This window comes from Phaethon lepturus, unplaced genomic scaffold (genome assembly GCF_000687285.1).
Source record: "Phaethon lepturus isolate BGI_N335 unplaced genomic scaffold, ASM68728v1 scaffold34465, whole genome shotgun sequence".
NCBI lineage: Eukaryota > Metazoa > Chordata > Aves > Phaethontiformes > Phaethontidae > Phaethon > Phaethon lepturus.
Window position 1 is genome coordinate 1 of NW_010543182.1, and position 19,045 is coordinate 19,045.

The following is a 19,045-nucleotide window of genomic DNA, read 5'->3' on the forward strand; positions in this document are numbered from 1 at the left end:
GGCACCATGACCGTCACACGGCTCGACCAGGGGCAGCGCCACCGGCCGCGGATGGCCTTCCTGAAAAAGGTGAGGGCTGAGCCGCGCCGGGGTCAGCCGCACTGCTCTGGGCATCAGCACCGGCGGGCATCTCGGGGCGGTGTCCGGGCGGGGCGATGCGGTGCCCGGGACACGCTGACCGGTGCTTCGGGCAGAGGGACCTGGGTTCATAGCATCCTGCCCGGCCGCGTCTCTCCGGGCCCCTCTGGGGTCGTGGGGTCCGAGGGGTGGCAGCCCAACCCCGAGGGTTTGGGGGCTACAACCTGTTGCGGAGCCCCGTGGATCTCAGCTGGCTCAGGTGTTCAGGTGGAGTGACTTAAGGGGTGATGTGTGCTGAAGTCACTGAGGAAATAAAACTGTAATTTTGTTTATTATTGTGGTTTAGCTTCAGCTGAGTTATTCTCCTGCCACATTTTCTCTGTCTACCATCTTTTTCCCTAAAGACCCTCAAAACAGTGTCATTTCCCAGGGGAAAAAACCATCATATGCGGCACTAGGCCACCCAGTTCAGTTCTGGGCAACTGTCGGTCCCGTGCACTCGTTCCCAGTGCTTCTAGCTGATGTCTGCTTTCAGAAGATGTATCATGACCAACTCTGCCTTTTTTCCACTTTCTCAGAAACAAGCGTATTTGTGATGAGAAACATTTGAAAGAGTGGGAAGATGTATGCCGACGCTTTTGGATGTGATGTGTAATTTTGTGAAGCGTTCAGTGGTTTTTTTCTGTAGCATTCATTCAAAAGTGTAGCCAGATTTAGTATAACTGGTATCTGCAGATTTTAAAAAGCGGAGTGTTAAGCTGGCTTTTCTCCTGCTCACCTCTCCTGCCTGTGGCTTATCCTGTTGAGTGGAATTAGCTGAATTTCCAGTGACAAGTACAGCCAGCCAGTTGCTGTTCGAGTTGTAGTTAGCTCTCATGCAATGCCCACAACCAGAGGAGCATTCCAGGGGGAAAAGGGGGGAAGTTTGGGGCTATTCGGTGTTATGGTATGAGCCTGGCAATACAAATGCTGTACTTCTTACACTAGAGGAAGTGAAGAAGGTATTTTCTTTGGTGCTGTGTCTTTCAAGGTAAATTTGGCTGGGGAGCCCTGCCAAAGGAAATACCCTGGGCCAAATTCTGCACTGAGTGTGGAGCTGCATGGAGGGTTGCAGAGGAGAAACTGTGTGCTTTGAGAAAACAACCTCCAGCAGCTGTGCTTTAGCTGCACTGTGGGAGTGTAGCAGTCTTTGCAAAGTGCTCCGAATTCCTCAGATGGGAAGATACGTTAAAATACAGTGAACTGCAGTTACAGAGCATGCGCCTCTCACGCTGTGAGCAGTGAGAGGGTTTGAGGAGTTACAGTGCTTTGCAAGTCTAAGACCCGTTAGCACTAGGAAAGGAAGCTGCCAGATAAAGGCTTGGACTCTCATCTCTGCTTTCCTTCCTCATCTGTTTTTTTCAGACCGCAGGGAAGCTGTGGATGAGCCCTCAGCTGTTACACGGCAATGTGGTCTGTATGTGGACTGCTGCATCCTCAGAGCTCCCCTGACATACCCAGCACGTTTACTGGTTGCCTGTGGTGGGAGCTGAGGATGCTTAGCACACACCCAGCGAGCACCTTGCAGGCTTAGATCTGCGAAGAGCTAAAATCCTAGAGATGTCTTAATTGCTTAAGTCTGTGCTCGAGCTTTGCCACCAGCTGGCACATGCAACCATGGGTTTGCTCCAGCTGCACGGAAGGATTCCTGCCGTGCTGTCAGGCTGCTGGCCCTGTTGCGCTTTGCAGCTGCGATTCATCTCCATGTGCTGGTTCTCCAGCAGGCAGCTTGTGACCGCAGCAATTTTACCATTGCACAGGGGAGAAGAAAGGGGGTTGCTTTGGGGTCGGTGGGCAGTGCCGTACTGCCTCACTGTACCCCGTGAGGCTGCTCTGCACAGGGGTACTGGTTGGGCTGGTTGTCAACCTTGGTCTTCATGGCTGAACCATGGGGGAATCGGAGAGCCCCTCCAAGGCCCTGCAACTCCTGCTAGTCCATGAAATACCCATGACTAATGGTTAGGTTGTTTTATTCTATTTTTCTCCCCTCCTAACTGTCTTGGTAGGAAGAACAGTAGTACAGAAGTCTGTCGGGACGGGGAGGAAGCCTCTGAAATGCATTTTGGCTGTATGTGCTTGGCCAGATGCTGGGAGGGCTTGAATCAGCCCACGCCCTTGGTGCCTGTGCCTGCCCCAGCAGCTGGGATCTGGCCTCAGGTGGGCATCAGCCGGCAAAGCAGGAGGCAGCGCTGGGCAGGGCTGTGCTCTCCAGCGGCTGCTGCGCTGTGTATTTTTCCTTGCTGTGCTACATGAGCTGCACCATGACTCATGCCTCGTGGGCAGGGCTGATGGATGCCACTCGCCTTTTTCCTCTGCCTCCTCCTTACTCTGGTCCCCGATGGCTCCTCCTGAGGCAGCTCTGCAACTGGGGAAGGACTGGCCTGGGGGCCACAGCGTGCCTGGGGGGCTTCTCCAGCCTGGCTTTGATTCTCTGGGCTTGGACTCTCCAGCAGCTGCTGGCTCTCATCTGCCTGGATGCTTCTCGAGGTGTGTGAGCGTCAGAATTGCGTAGTTGCTGGAAGGAGCTATGCATCGGACTCCTACTCTCTGTTTAAGTGAGGCCCTGCATGTGGCTGGAGCTGAGCCTTAGGCCAAGCTCAGCCTCATCCCATCCTCCCTTTCCCCATTGCAGGTGGGGAGGTGCTGGTGTGACGCATTTCTGCGGAGCATCGCACCGAGTGCCACATGCTCCAAGCAGCCCTGGTGAGAGGCAGTGTGATCTGCCAGGCGGGACTGTGCTTTGGTTTGGTTTTGGTTGCCGTGTGGGTTTAGGTAGGAGGCTCAGCTGGGGTGAAAAGGGAGCACACGGAAAAAGCCAGATACAGCCCTGCTATCCCATTCATAGATGTACTTCCTTTGGGTGTGGGATCGCTGTGTACTGGGTGGGAACAGGCCTCCTCCTTTTAGCTTTAGTTAAGAAAAAGCAGGAAGTTTTAGGCGGTTAATAAATGATTTTATTTTTTTTTCTTTCTGATCATCTGTGAATGTGCAAAGCAGAATCAATTGCTAGTTGTAGACCTAGAAAACAATTAAATTAGCCTTCTGAGGCCAGAGTTGCAATGAAGGACGGTGTTGCTACCTTGGAAATCAGAGCAGGGAGGGATGATCTTTGCAAACAGTACAAGGCAGTGAGGGGGGCTAAACTGGGGAAATATTCCTGATGGAGAAAGCAGCAGATGTTTAATTACAGCACCAGGAGTGGGCACTCGGCTGTGAGCTGGAGCCTGCTGGGAAAAATTGTCTTTCTTACCTCTGCAGCAAAGATGCCTCTGTCTGGGTTCACGCTGAGAGGGGCTGAACTCGCCTTGGAAGAGTTTTTTGCTGTTGCGTTGTCAGAGTCTTGGCACAGAGCCTGATGCTTCTGTGGTGCGGATGCCCTGACCCTGGGGAGCTGGTGGGTGCCCAAAGGGTAACGCTTGGAGAAACAAGGGTAGGAAGCGCTCTCAGGGTAACTCACCCAAGCAATCCATCAGCAGTCACCTGCCCCCACTGCTCCCTTCCGTGAAGAGCATCCGTGCTGGATCCATCTTCCTTCTCCAGAGCCGTGGGTGGCCTGGAAATTGTTATCGTTTGTGGGTAAGCACTGTGCAGAGAGGACCCTCACCCTCCCTGGGGCTTCCATGTGCTCCTGAAACGCAGTGATGCCTTTTCTTACTGTTTGTGAGTTCAAGTTTTGCTTTGCACTCCGCGAACCTGGTGACTTCTTGGAATCAGATGGGGGACGGAGAGTTTTCCTGTTGCCTCCTCTGTGGCTTTCGGGGTCAGGTGACCTCCGAGCAGATATTCTGGTTGATCTGAAGGGACACCTCGGTGGGGCTTGTGCCTCGTGGCAGCTCTGTGCTGGAGGTGAGCTCACCCCAGAACCTGACTCCTTTAGCAGTCCTCCTGCTGATATTTACCTCAGTGCACAGCTTCACTCATCAGCCAGTGTCAGGAAGTGGCTTCTGGCTCTACAAAATTCAAACCAGACAGCACTTCCCTGGCTGAAAGCATAACAAAATGTGCTAGAGCCCTTAGCAAAGCAAGCAAAGGTTCCCACTGTATTTTATCCAGCTCTCCTGGCCTCCGGCTGGCAGGCTGGTGCTGATAGCAGCCCCTAATAGCCAGCAACCTGTCATCAGCAGAGTGTTCCTTTAGGAGAAAAGGAAGAGACAGGCTGAGTTTTGATCAGCAAAGTGCATGGTTTGCAGCCAGAGCAGCAGGCACCCCCCCAACAGCAGCTCCCTGGCTCATCTCACTTGTTTCTTTTTAATGTATATGATTTCCCCAATGATGAGAGGGAGCCTGGCGGGGTATGAATGCGACAAGAGTCTGGAGCTCTTTGCCGGTTGAAGAGAGGGAACATGCTGTGCTGGGAGGCTGTCTGGGTTTCTGAGCCAATGCCTCGTGCTCCGCTGGTAAAGACCCATCTCTCAAGCCCCCCGGGGAGCGAACGGCAGCCCCGTGCTGGGGCAGGGTGTGCTGTACCACTTGCAGGGAGCAAGCCCTGCTCAAGCCAGTGGGACCTGCCCGGTGGTCACAGCACTGCAGTACGGTGGCGATGAGCAGTGCCATGTTTACCACCAGCATCCCTGTGTGCTGAAGAAGTGATGTCTGCAGGGCAGATATGCAGTTATGGAGAGAGTAAGTGACTTCTCCAAGATACCCGTGTTTGCTTAAAGGGAACAGAATCTGAGTTTCCTGAATTGGTGCCCTGTCTGCTGGCTATCCTGCCTTGCCTCGTCTTGCACAGCTACATGGGAATCTCTTCATGCCCAACCTTGAACTTGCTGAGGCCAAAATTGGGGGTTCAGTTAAAAAGTCTAAAAAAGTCTTCATATTCCATCGCTTTGGGTCTGGCTTTGCTATATTAAAATATTTTGTGTAAGTATTTATACAAATATTTGTGTGAAATTTTACCAATCTTCTCCATTTTAGTATTAATTTGACATTGGCTTTAAAAAGAGTTGAAAATCCATTTTTACTGTCAAGCCCAGAGTGCATCCTGTCACTACAGGCTTAAATCCTCACTGAACTTGGCAAGACTTGGGACCGAAGTCACTGTGGTGCCTGTGAAGACAATACCCTCCGTTATGCATGAGTGTCATCAAGTCACGCTTGTTAAATCCTCTAATCCTAGTTAAAAAGCTACAGCCTCGCCCAAAATGAATGTGTGGAGAGACAAAATTGGTCCTGTTGGACCAGTTTTGATTTAGTATCTCTGGAAGCAGAAGACAAAAAGGAGAGCATCTTTCACAAAGCCAATGCTCTCACGGCACTCAGATAATCTAGAAGGAGGAGATGAGGAACATGCCCCAATTCCACCCGTCTGAGCAGAGGATCCCTAGTGCAAGCAGGAGGCTCTTGTGCTTTTAGGATGGTGCTAATAGGAAGTCAAATATAAAAGGAGGAAAATACCTTTGAAAATCTCCATCTTTTAAAAAAATAAAAGATAATTGGGAACCAGAAATAAAAGTCTGGCCCTAAGGGTGAGACTCATCCTCTGTAATATCATCCGATTAAAAACGAGTCATCAACATCCCTCAAGAATCAAAGGCAGGAGTAGCTGCCAGATAGGAGGGTGAGCTGCTCTGGATGGCGTCTCTGCCTCATCCCCGGAGGGACTGGGCTTCACTGCTCACAGATGGGGCTAAGACCCCAGGTGGGTGGCTGCAGCCGTCCACTGGAGCGGCCGGAGAGTCCTCTGTATGCTTCCTTCCTTCCTATGAGCTGGGCTCTGTTTCTGTGTTTGCAGTCTGCTTTCCCACATGTAAATTCTGGTCCCTGCTGTAATTGGTCCTTGGCCAGCTTTTCAAACTTTGGCTCGGCTGGTGGCTGTGCTTTCTCAAAGGATGGGCTGTTCTCATCTTCCCTGGGTTTAAGCTTTTTGCTCAGCCCTGGAGGAAAGCGGTGTGCTTTTCCTGTTGCTCTTCTAAAGTCCTGTCTGGTTATTATCTGCAGACCACAAACAGAACCTTTGCTGTTTGGCCTCCAGCCGAAATACTGCTTATTTTCTTGGTGTGTGGTGCAATATCTACAAGTCTGTGCATAGCTGGTGTATTTGTGCAATAGAAGGACAGATTTTATTTCCTCCCCTTTTTTCTTTCTTACTGCCCCAGCAAATAGCCCACTGAGCCAGAGAAGAACATTTATGGGTAGCAGAGGTTTTTTGGTTTTTATCTCAGCTCTCATGGAGTGGTTACATCCTGTCCCTTGTCTGCTATCCCCGGCTCTGTGTGTGCCTTCTGTAGGAGGGAGTGACGCTGCGAGTCACTGTGAGCTGACATGGTTTGGAGGTGGCATCTCTAATGGCAAGGGTGGGTTCGGAGAGGACTGTGGCCATTGCTTCCGTTCCTGTGGCACTCCCCTGCACACCCCTCTGGGATGCTGCCCAGAGCCACGGTGGTCCCTCCTGTTCGCTCCTGTAATACATCCCAGCCCCGACATGCTTTGCAGATCGAAGCACTTATGATGGAGATGCAGAATCCAGACACGGGTGTCAAGACGCAGATGCAGAGGGTGATGATCACGAACATCCCACACGCTGTGACAGGTAAGAGCTTTGCTGGGGAAGAGACCGAGCCCAGGCAGTTCATTGAAGAAAAGCTGTGTGTGGACCCCATGGCCACCCCAGGCTTAGCACTGCCTCACTGCATACTGAAGCCCATGTTCCCAAGAAACATTTGCTGTACATCCTTCGAGACGTACCTGCTCCCTTGATCTTATTCTCACTTGTGTCTCATTTCACTCCTAGCTCTTTGAATCAGAGACCTAACGATTGATAGTCATTGATAGTCAAGATTGAGAGCTTTTAGCTCTCATGTGAGTTTAACTCAAGTGACCTCTCTTAGTACAGAGGTGAGTAGGTGCTTCAGCCTCCAGACCTGTCATGTTACCAGTGAGGCTGGACCACAAATAAAGATAAATATTAAAATCTGATTAAAATAGGCAGCCTGCAGTCAGACTAAAAGATGGTACTTCAGAAATAAGCAATAAACAATTAGTCTCCCTTTTAATGTTTTCTGCTAATAATCATTTTCTCTTCGGTACGCAGGAAAAGAACAAAATATTCAACCTGCTCCTCTGCCTTTAAATGACAGCTTTTCCTTCTTCAAGCAGGCTGAAGAAACAACAGACGGGGAGCTGTGCTGTGTCATGTATGGCGTTACAGACAGCTCTTACCGCAGTCCCTTTGTGCCTACTAGCTCCTTTCACAGGCACTATCGGTACCTCTGCTTCCCTGTTCTCCAAGCCTCCAAAAAAGCTCTTGTGAGGCATCCTCTGCTATAAATATTCACACATACTGTACCAAAGTTTCCTCGTCCTGCCTTGGTCTTTCTGCAGCACTTTGAAATCCAGAACAAAAACTCCCACTGAAACCAGTGAGCTTGCTCCAGGCAACTTGGGAGACAACTTAGCCAAACAGATTAATTTTTCCCCACTGTATTTACAAAGCCCAGTAGGCTCTGTGTGTTGTTTGCCCCAATTTTTTTTTTTTTTTTTTAAATGAGGAAGCAGAGGCACTGAGATGAAGTCTCTTGCCCATGGGTATAGTCAGTCAGCGAAAGGGTAAGGAGAACTTGGACAACATCTGAAGCTTGTTCTCGGCAGCACCCTCCATGCATTACAGTACAAACCTGGCTTACATAGCTATTACGCAGCTGAATTTGGTGGAGAGCTTTGCATCTGCAAAAGGAGCTGGCCTTGCCTCCCCTAGCTGTTAGTGACTAGTTAAGGCAGCGCTGCAGAAACAGTTCCTCTGTACTGAAGATGACGTGCCACCTAGATTAAGTGCAGGGGGAACAAGTACTTCTCTTGATGTCTGACCAGTGTAAAATACCACTTCCTAAAAGTCCATGGCTAGATAACATGGAGGGAAGATGCCCATTGGCGCTCATCCTTTTTGCGTGCTCTCTGCTTTATTCTGGTTCCTTAACCAGAATTGCTACAAGTTCCCTCTTGCATAAGTCATAAATTCTAGTCAACTTCTGATAGGCAAGGGAGTTACAGTCTCCTTGCGTGGCAGTCATCGCTCTCTAAACTATGATATTTTTAGTGCTGCGCAAGTTGCATATATACTGATTGGCTTCTGCGTGTTGCAAAAGAGACTGATTCATGTTTAGTGAGGGAATGGTGAAGACATTAGAGCAGTGGACACAGATCCACTGAGGAGACCTTGGATCTTCATGTGCAGGAAGCTAACTAGTTAAATTCAGTGTCAGTAACGTGGCTTATGACAGAAGAGGCAAACACACCTACCTCCATGTTAAATGTGTACCTTTGGGGGGAAAATGCTTACAGAGAGAGCTGGCTAGAAAAGAGTGATGAAATAATCCTTTAATTTCATCTATTTCAGGAAGCAGGCGGTAGGATAAGAGCTCTGAGCCCGTATTAGAAAGTTAAGTCATGACTGCAATGTCAAGAAAGGTCAACACCTCAATTTGCAATCCTAGGGGACATTTGGAGGAAAAAACCAATAATTGATCAGGGAATGAGTGTATTTTTTCCCTGTTTAAATGGAAGGAGGTTCATGATATTTGCCCCCCAGAACATACAACTAAAACTGCTGGAGGTTTATGCTGACTATGGGCATGACTGACCACACTGCATCAAAAAGAATGGGAGAGATGGAGTGTTTGTGAATGCAGAAATCTTGTTTCCCTTTGATATATCCTGTGACTGCTACAACTTGGATCTGAGACTTGGACATCCTTTCTGCACTGAAAGTCGCGTGTCTTAAAGGACTCGAGAGGACCAGTCACTGGTCTCTTACTAAAACTGAGACAGGACTGTGCTCTGCGAATCTGGAGGTACTTTGCAGTGAATCTTTCAACACAAGACGGTGCAAAACAAGGGGCGCTTCACCGCCACTGGTCGTGGAAGCTGTTGCATTTGCTTAAGTCCTTCCTAAGCCAATGATGAGAGTTTTAAGTGTTGCTCAGGCCACGTGTGCTTTTGCACGCTCGCTCTGGGCCATCCTGAGGTCACTGCCTGCCTCAGGCTCCCTCTCGCATAGACAGATGCCTGCTTGGTTAGAAGAAAGCCTGAATGACAGCATGGCCAGTGAGAGACCGGCAATGCCTCTTATCTCTGCTTCTCTTGCATGGTGCATTTGAAAGCATGTGTGCAAGAAGGGGTCTGTGCATTTGGTGGGATCGGAGCACAGTGAGGGGTGAGGACTGGAGAGGTCTTGTTGTGGCCCATGGATTTTGGCACACTCCCAGTTTCAAGCACCTGACATTTTCTTTGCTTTACAGGTAATGATATTTGGCAGTGGATTCTCCAACGCTTGCAGATCACTGAGGAAGGTGGGTAGAAATGTAAAAACTGAGGCTTTTTCAGCTTTCAGTTGTAAAACTTTAAGGTCTCCATAGACAAAACCTCTCACATGAATTCTTCTCTTCCTGAGTAGCAGCTCACTTTTAAATTCCAGTGGAGTGTTTCTGTGCAATCAAAACATCTGCCTTCTCTGTTTTCAGAGGCTCTCCACCTGGGGGACCTGTTTGTCAAATATGGGTACATCTACCCTCTTCAGGAGCCGAAGAACCTCACCCTTAAGACAGACGGCAGCCTGTACAGGTTTCAAGTGAGTTGCACCTTGTCTAAAGCCATTGAGAGGGAGTTCAGCATTAGCTTTAAAAACAGGCAGCTGGGGCAATTCCCCGGGAGCTGTAGTCATGAGGCCATGCCGTGTAGCCGAGCTAATCATTCAGTGTGCAGGAGGAAGGAGGAAGGGATTCACAGAGAAGCCACAGGCCAGTTCCCCCAGTTTGGGGTGTCAGATTACAGTTTACAGGCAAACTGTGATGCTTCCTTCAACTAAAGTAGTGTACTTGTTCAGCTTCAAAATAGCTGTGCTTTCTTCCAAATGTGTGTTCCCTTCCAGGTCTTAAAGTAGCAAATGGAATTGCTGGTTGACAACAGAATGATCTGGAGAGACTGAATAATGAATATACAAAAAGGACAGTAATACACAGGATGTTATCAAGGTTCATGGTTGGACTCTTTCCACTACAATGGGAAATTAGGGTATCCTTGTTTGTACTTTGAATGAGGAGTCCGCTTCCCACATGGTGCCATATCAGGCTCCAGCATCTCAGCCTGAGTGCTCAGGCAGCAGTGAGAGGTTGGCCGTATTAACCGACTGCAGAGCAGGAGTGGATTTGACATTGGCAGTCTGCTGACCTCGGTTCTCCTGCTGTAGCTGGCCTGCACTGCCGTGCGAGCTGACATGCAGCTAAGGAGCTGAGGCTCTAAAGCAGAGGAGAGGTCCCCTCTCCCTCCAGTGTGGGTGGTGCTGCGCACCTCTGGGCATGAGTGCAAGGCTACTGTGCTCTAATGAAAGGCTTGTTTTTCTGCAGACCCCGTATTTCTGGCCCGTGCAGAGCTGGCCTGCTGATGACACAGACTATGGTAAATGATAGTGTTGTGCATGTTTAGGAGGTGTAGTGCGAGCCCATGTGTTTGTGCACGCAGTCCTGTGCCGTGTTTGCTCTTCGTCTTTGTGCTGTGTCCACATGTGATGACCAGCCCTTGCATTTTCTTTCATACTATTTTGTGACTAATTCTCAGTAATGCTGAACTGAGGGAACGCTCTGGATGTGACTGCCTTATGGTGGCCTTGATGAGAGGAAGTGGTTAAGCTTCTCTTACGTTCCACTAAGATCTATCAGACTGGAACACGTCTGAAATATTCTGCTAGGTAGGGAAGACTTCCAGCACAAGGTCCCTGAATAGCTAAGTGTATTCCTGGATGTGAGCCCAAGACTGCCTTTCTGTAGATTTGGATCAAGCCCTTCATTCGGAGAGAGTTCGTTCTTTACGTAATGCAGTGGCTCCCAGTATCTCCTGATGGCTCTTTCCATGTAAATTTTTTGTTGCCTTTGTAATGCTTTTTATTATAGGGCTGGTCATGAAACCTGGGTTGATCAGCTTGGTTTGCTCCTGTGGGCTGTGCAGTTCACAGACTGGTTTGTTTATGCCAAGATTGTCCTCTGTGGCTTTTATCTATGTTATGTTGTAGATCTTCTGGGGAAATAAAAAAGCCCATTTTAGATTGGAATGATTGGAACTTATAACAAAACACTGGCCTGTGTTTGGAAAACTTGGAGGTCAAACTCTGAAGAATCTCAACATCTTAAAGATTTGGTCCAGTGTCCTTTGCCCTGTGAAACCCTGGCTGAATTCCCGAAGGAGGAGTGACTGCTGGCAAGAAGGCATACGCCACCCGTTCTGCGTGGCTGCTCCCAGTCTGGGCACTGGCTCATGAAGCATCAGTGACAAAGGGAAAGCACCAAGTTCATTTTTCTTCCATGAGCTTTTGTGAACTTGGAGCTCATGCCTGGGAAGATATTGTAATAGGCAAAGATTCCTGTGTTTGTCATGTGGGTAAATTTTTAATTGGAATTGTTTGGTCTAAGAACAAACTGCTTATTTGCTTCTCCTTCCACAGCAATTTACCTAGCAAAGAAGAACATTAAGAGGAAAGGGATTTTAGAAGAATATGAAAAGGTAAGGAGATGTTGTACTTGTTCCATTGCAAGCGCCTCGTTTGCTATAGCTTTAGTCCTCTGTTGCTGATGAATTGAGTATGGCAAAAAATCACCTCTTCAATTGCATGAGGTGTTACTCCAGCAGTGTCAAAAGCCAAAATTCTGGAAGTGAAAAAGTGTCCAGTACAGGAAAATATTCTGAAGTCAATGATAATTCTAGCAGGGGGTAATTGCTCTCCTTGCAGTGATATTTTTGAACTGTTGCAATTCATGTCATTATGTTCAGAACAATCCAGATTTCTTGGCTTGGTTGCCAGCCTGGCCTAGTTGAGCTATGCAGAGTCAAGAAAACCCTGGCATGGGAATGCCTTGTCCAGAATTTTCACACTAACTGCTATTTTATTTTTATTCCAGGAACATTACAACATGCTCAACCAAAAAATAAACTACAAGTGGGATTTTGTTATTATGCAGGCCAAAGAGCAGTATAAGTGAGTTGACCTGTGTTCCCCTACTTGCATCATTGGGGAGGGTATGAGGAGGCAGAGCTTCACTGTCTTGGTACACAATTAAATTGCAGTTTAGAAACATGAAGTGCAGCTTTGAGAGAACTTGCAAGTGCCCCTCAAGATTGTGAAACAAACCTGCCTTTCCTATCAGCTGGGGGTTTCTCCACTTAGCAAGGAAACTGTTCACTTCACACTTTGTGTGTGAAGGATTTCAGCCGTTTCCAAATGACTGGACACCCGCTTGCAAAGCCTCACCCTCGCCCACTGCACCTGCATTTCTCTCCCTGCCTGGCATTTGTCCACCAAAGGCGTGGAATCGGTGTGGTTTGTAAGAGCGAGAGCACGGGCAGGGGTGCGTGCCTTTCCTGCCCACACATGCACATGCCTCTTTGCAGATGGTTTTTGCACATGCGTAAGTGTGCAAGGAGAGGTTTAGATTTTGCACCTGATGTGACTCCATGAAGAAGCCGAGGTTTGATGGTTCAGTGTGCAAACCCACATTAGAGATGGCTTCTTTTAGATCAGGGCTGTCCATGAGCATTTATGGATCAGGCCACTGGACTTAGGACCTGTTATTGGTCTGATTCAATTAGTGCTTGCACATGTCTCACAGCTGAACTGAATGGTGTGAATGAAGAATCAGTAAATGTTCCCAGCAGGGACTTCTGGAGAAAACTCTGAAGTGCATACTTAGGCACTCAGCCAAATTGACTTGATTTGAGGAGCTGAATCCTTCAAATTCCCAGGAAAGTTAGTGAGCGTGAGATGGGATTACTCCTTTGCAGATAGGATCTTTACTACTTCTTTGGATTCCTTTTACCTTTTTTTACCACCCAGCATGGCAGGCACTGCCTCTGCTGCTCAGCAGCATTTCTGTCTTGACTGGGATGGTAGCCAAGTCGTCAGAATACAGCTCATCAGATAACTGTCTCATTAAACACGAGATTGTTGTTCTTGTAAATTGAGGTCAGAATTGGGCTAAGAGATGCCAAATGCAGTTTTACAGTTAGATACCAAAACTGTGTCTGAACTAGTTGATTAAACACGTCTGAGGCTGTTTGATGATGATGCTGGGACAGACTGGTGCAGAACAGCCCGCATCCACCCTATTAACCACAGCCGGGTGGCCACATGCAAACAGCCTTTTGGGAATGCTTCCTTGCCCATGCGAAGTCCCAGATTGTGCCCAAGACTTGTCTGGGAAAGAATTATTTGGTCCAATCCCAAACCATGCTGGTGCTTCTTCTATTTAATAATAGAGGTGATTTGGGTTTTAGTGTCTGGGAACACTGCTTGGCCCCACTTCCAAATAATTTCTGTGAGAAATGCCCCCCTTTACTGTGAGATGGGGATGAAACATGTCCGGGATGTATCTCTGTGTGGCAGTCCTCAGATACTGCCCGGGACATTGGAGATGGATAAACATTAGGCAGCAGGACTGACCACAAGTAGCGGGTTGTTAGCATAAAACTCTACCAAAGGGCTGCGTGTCCAATCGAAAGAGGATGTGTCTGCTCCTAGTTGAGCTCAGGAAGATGATGATTTCTCAAAGCAAGTCATGTGTGGCCATGTAAACAGCATGATCTGCAGTCTAGAATTAGCTGGGGTAAGACGTAGTCAGAAGGGTGTGTCAGAGCATCGCGCAGTCAGGCTGGGGCCCACGGGGCAGGGGAGGCTGGAGGTGTGCCCCCTTTCTCATCCCACTGGTTTTAGAAGAGCAAAATTCATGAATTCCCCTGTTAGAGTTAAATCCTGTTCTTGGCTTTGCAGAGCTGGGAAGGAGCGGAAGAAGGCAGACAGGTACGCCCTGGACTGCCAGGAGAGAGCCTACTGGCTTGTGAACCGAGCTCCTGTAAGTAGAGGATGTCGGCGTGTGGCTTTAGTGCGTCAGTGGTACCCTCGCTGCAGCTACCTGGGACAACCTCCGGCAGGCTGATGGCACGGCCGTGGGCATGGCCTGGGGGCTGTGCACGCCGCTGCTTCTCCTCGGGGAAGGGGTCAGCCCAAGCCTGCCCTGAGTCCACACTTCTCTCCTTGGTTGCTCTCAAAGAGTTCAAGGGAGGGAGGTCTGGCTGTAGCACCCATGCTTGGAGGGGAGTGTTGCCAGATTCAGGGGGCAGAGCTCCCCTGGGGCACTGCTGGCTGGGAGCTGCTGGCAGTGGAGCCCTTTGGGGGTTGGGGGTCTGCTCATGCATTTGTGTGAACCACGAACTTTAAAACAAAAGAGTTACAAAGCTATTGGTGTTTCTGTTCATAACAGCCTGGCATGCTAGACGTCCTAGAGTATGGATTAGATCGTGCAACGGATCCCAATGAAAATAAGGTAAACCAGGTGAGACAGGTTTGGATTTTTTTCTACACCTACTGAATTTGTTTGGGAGGACCCAGACAATGTCCCTGGGCAGCCTCAGCGAGTCAGCTCAGACATGACAGCCAAATGGGCCAGAAGCTGAAGCTGTCTCATTGTCCAGGGCGTGGGGCCCTCAGAATAGGCTTTGGCAGCATCTTTTGGCTTGAAAATACTTTGTCAGCTTTCTTGCCTCACCAGCCAGTGTGAGTGTTTAGCTACAGGACATGTTTTCTCTGCTGGTGAAGCTGAAGTAAGGAATCCTCTACCTCCAGATGCTTGTTGCTGCCTTTTTATTAGCGGTGAATGTACTGTGGGGGGTTGTGGGGTGTAAAGGATCAGAGGAAAGATCCAGGTTTAAAATAAAATGACAGAACGCCTCTGAAAGGGTAACATGTGGCAAGAAGACAGAGAAGTTGGTGTGGTGGATAGGAGACACGGTATGTTGCCTAAGAATGCATACTGTATAGCTAGACCATAAAAAAATAGAATTAATGAACAGAGACCATGGAGGCTGTAACTGGGTGGGACTGGTTTGGGGTCCAATAAGACAAATGCAGTCAGTGGAGCTGAGTGGATGAGGAGCTGGAGCTGCTTTTCTCTTTCTCCGTCCATCCTTTTAAGCGATCCCGCATTTGAGCACTTAATGATGTTCATTTGGAAGTGAAGTCAAAGTGTCTCTCAGCAGTTAGATGCAAATGTTACTGTGATCACACTCACTGTATTTCCACAACTTCTCATTTTTGTAACAGCCTTTAAACATCTCAACAGCCAGAGGCAGGAAAATTGCTTTGGCCAACTGTGTTCTGTTGCTATAGAGACTGAAAATGAGCAAAATGTAGGGTTGGGGTGTATTTTTTTTTTTTTCTTGCTGTAAGTAGCAGCTGCTGAAAGCCTTTTTTTTTTTTTTTTTTTTAAAAAGGAGTGGAGGAAAGGGAGAGGGATGGAAAAGAGAAGTAAGCCAATGTCTCGCCCACAGTTTTACAGCTGACATTGAAGGAGATTTTAGGTTTGCAAACGGTTTGAAAGCCTGTAGCCATCTGCCAGCTGCTTGGTAGTACAGAGGAAGTGAGCTGAGGGATCTTAGTTCAGTTCCCACTCTGAACATAAGAGAGATGGTGACTCCTAGGAGGCCCTGAGCCAAAAGACACCAGCTTTGGGGTGACTTCACTGCCTGTCTCCTTGAAACTGGTCTCTGAGCTGTGTCTCCTCTTTGGAGGCTGAGCAGAAGAGGGAAGGTTCTTCTTGCTTCTCTTTTTGCTTTTGAAAGAGTGATTGACAATACACGAGACAGCCAAAAGCCCACATAGAACCACCTTTGGATTAGCAGCTTTTTCGTGTTTTTTGTTTTGTTTAGGTTTTTTTCTGCAGGCTGCTCTCACAAACACCTGTGGCTCAACAGCCTTTGGTGAGCAGAAAGGATGGCTCAAGCTCTGCTGGTAAATGCTGAGCTGAACTGTGCTTTGTTGCCCCTATACTACCCTGCTGAAGGCAGTGCAGAGTTTTATTGATGTTTTCTGTGGGCCTAGCCTCTGGTTCTGACATAGGTGAAATGATGAGAGCAGAAAATGAGTGCATGAGTCTAGCACCCATTTATTGGGTCTGTGTCTCTGTTCCCACTCAGTCTAACTTCACTTTGTTGGCCAATTAGTTTTCTTGTATCTTGACAGCTGAGAAAGAAAATACTCCCAGTGATAATTAATTTCTGACATCAGAGTGACTTCTTTGAAGCTGATACTGGCATGAACATCTCTTTCACTTGCCTCAGAACCTTTGGCTGCTCCCTCCCTAAGTGATAGAGTCCTCTGGGGATAAACAGGTGCTCAGCCAAATATCGCACTCCTTTGAAAGGCACTTTTATTACTCACCCATGGGTGTTCCTTGCTCTTATAATGAGTTAGGAGTTGTAGTTGGGCAGGAGGAGTAAGGCAGAAGCAGCCATTCATTGAACAGCTAATTAAGGGACGCTTTAGCCTTTTGTTACCCAGGTCTCAGGCTCAAGATCGAGCCTCACTGCTTGGGGAGTTACCAGGCAACTGCCGGAGCCCGCTGACTCGCCTGCAGGTACACACTCGGCTTTTGCTGCCTTCTGTAACCAGAAAGCCTTTCTAAAAGGTGCGTTAGCTTAGCCAAAAATCATTGTGCTAGATTCAGGGGTACTGAATGAAATGCCCTGGCTTGTTGTCGGATCGGCCACAGATCATCGTAGTCATTGCTGGCCTTTCATTTCATACATTTCTGTCAGTCGGGCTGCCTGATAAATGTGTAAGTTCTGCTGCTTCCATCACATCTTTTGAAATAACAAGGTCAGAAGCAGATAAATAAGACAGGGAAAACCATCAATTTGAATGAAACTGGCCATGTGGACTGTTGCAGATCTGACTTCCAGCTGCTGGGCTCGAAGCACCAGCACAGTGGAGATGCATGTTGAGATGATCTTATGCTAGACTCAGAATTTGCCTCTGGCATGCAGGGCTCCCAGCTGGCTGCGTGTAGGCAAAGGCCCACGTCTGCACCTGAGAAGAGGTGTTCGTGTGTGCAGAAACAGAGCTGGGTGCATGCTGGAGTGCTGCTTGCCCTTGCAGTGTCAGAGAGGCCATGCCCCCAGGTTTTTGCTCTGGCTGCAGGAAAGCGAGCTGCGGAGGGAGGCCGAGCTGTGCTGGCACTGCCCCGTGCTCAGCAGCTGGTGCTGTGCGCGCGATCCCCGTGGTTGTCCCCACAGCTTGCTGAGCTGCGGCACGGATTGAGGGTACTTCGGCATTTGGGGCAGATTTGCAGTGCCTCGGTCCAACGTGAGCTCTGCATAACAGTGGCCTGTGCTTGTTCTTCGCTCCAAGCCCCATCTGGGCATAGACACAAAAGCTGTTGTCTGGCTTTTTACGGCCTCTGTAAACCTGAATGATGGCCAGACAGGCAAAAACATAATGACCGTTATCTCCACAATGTGCTCAGGAAGACCCACACGGAGAGCGGAGGAGGCCCATGTGGATGGCTAGCTGGAAATTAGCAGATGGTGCAGCTCTTGTAGGAGCTCCTGGCTTCAGCCCTGTGGATCAGCCTCAGACCCAGGGCTCTTGAGTAGGTCCTGGCTGGCTCCCAGCTGAGCTTTGCAGCCGCTGCTTGCACGCGTGGGGAGCGCTCGGCTGGTGGCGGCGGGGTGTGACGAGGCCGTGCGGGGTGTCCAAGTGCTGCTGTGTGTCTCGGGGAGGAGGATGTTTAACGGCTCGTGGCGCTCGCCAAAGACAGACTGAGGTCTTTCACTAATTGCCATTTTGATTTGAAGCCTGCAGGGCTGGGGAGCTTATCCGCGGTAATTGTGATAAGTCACTCATTAAGGGCATTGCAAAATTAATCTCATTATAAGAAATGACTCTTTTGTTCCAAATATTATTTCCTTCCAAATGAGGGAGAGTGGTGGGTGGTAGAGGGCACTTTGGCGTTGCCGCTGTCAGTAGCAGGGGCTAAGGATGGGTAGGATGGTGGGGACAACTGGCAGTGCTCAATAGGACACAGAGAGTATTCAGGGTCCCTTGTACCAGCAGTGAAGCTGGAAAGTGGTGATGGGAGCACTGTGGGAGAAAGGGAAATGAAATGTTCTGCAGCTCTGGGGTGAAATAGCTGAGATCCTTCCTGGTTTACTGTGGATTTGAGAACTGGAAAGGACTGAGCACAGCCAGCACCTGCAGCCTTCAATAGGGTCTTCAGTGCTGGACTCCTCTTTGATTCCACTCCAGTTCAGTGTGTGCCAGTACTCAGTGATGCTCAGCCCTTCTCATGCTATAGCCCCCTTTTCTGTGGGAGCTGTGGCAAGTCCTCTCCCCACCCTGCAGCACCCCACCAAAGCCCCTTAGCTTTCCCAGGACCAGCGAAAGCTGGGCTCAGGCTGTGGCAGGAAGGGATCCTTGGTGTAGGATGCACCTTCAAAAAAAATCATTTCCTGTCTGCAGACATGGCATTAGCTTTGATTTTTACTTGCCCACATATGATTTTTCTGTAGTGATGGCAGTTTAATTCATGCCTTTCTTGCTCTATATAACAATTAACTTACTGGGTTCTTTTTTTCTTTCTCACCAGCTGTTTGTCTCGTGTGTGTGTGTGTGGTGTGCTGCCTGCCTCTAAGAGCCCTGTAGAAGATAATACAACTTTACTACCACGTGAGCTGCCTTCAAGCCATTTTGCCAGCATTCACCTCTCCTCGCCCCACTGCACCAGGCCTGTCCAAGGCACCCACTTGACAAAACAGAGGAAGAAATGAGGGGGCCTTTTAAAACCATCTAACAATTTTAACATGTTGATTTTCCTAAAGTAAATGCTCTAGCCGCACTTAAGTTCCGTCAAATGGAACAGTTCAGCTGGCACTTGTAAATCTGATGGGGCCTGGTTTGTATCTTGGGTTCCCCAAGGAGGTAGTGAACTCCTATTGTGCAGGAAATAGCTGGCCTGAAACAGAAACAAAGCTTTCTAAAGAGAACACTTCTAGGACAGTAAATGCAGCGAGTTTCTCTGCACAAGCAGGTGATTTCCCCCCCCCGCCATTTCAACAGTCTATCTGAAACCATGATAACACTGTAGAAATGAGGGGAAGAAATGGTGCCTACATG

The 19,045-nt window shown here is 48.8% G+C and overlaps 1 protein-coding gene across 1 annotated transcript in view; it reads left to right on the plus strand.

Moving 5' to 3' along the window:
- The first annotated feature begins 7 nt into the window (after positions 1–7).
- Positions 8–19,045, plus strand: part of RGS9 (regulator of G-protein signaling 9) — a 28,712-nt gene continuing 9,674 nt past the window's right edge. Inside the window, exons 1-9 of the mRNA XM_010288277.1 lie at positions 8–69; positions 6,553–6,649; positions 9,354–9,404; positions 9,576–9,682; positions 10,458–10,509; positions 11,549–11,607; positions 12,003–12,079; positions 13,868–13,949; positions 14,358–14,420. Of these exons, the coding sequence (XP_010286579.1) occupies positions 52–69; positions 6,553–6,649; positions 9,354–9,404; positions 9,576–9,682; positions 10,458–10,509; positions 11,549–11,607; positions 12,003–12,079; positions 13,868–13,949; positions 14,358–14,420 (606 nt within the window). The 5' untranslated portion in view covers positions 8–51. The remainder of the gene's footprint in view (positions 70–6,552; positions 6,650–9,353; positions 9,405–9,575; positions 9,683–10,457; positions 10,510–11,548; positions 11,608–12,002; positions 12,080–13,867; positions 13,950–14,357; positions 14,421–19,045) is intronic.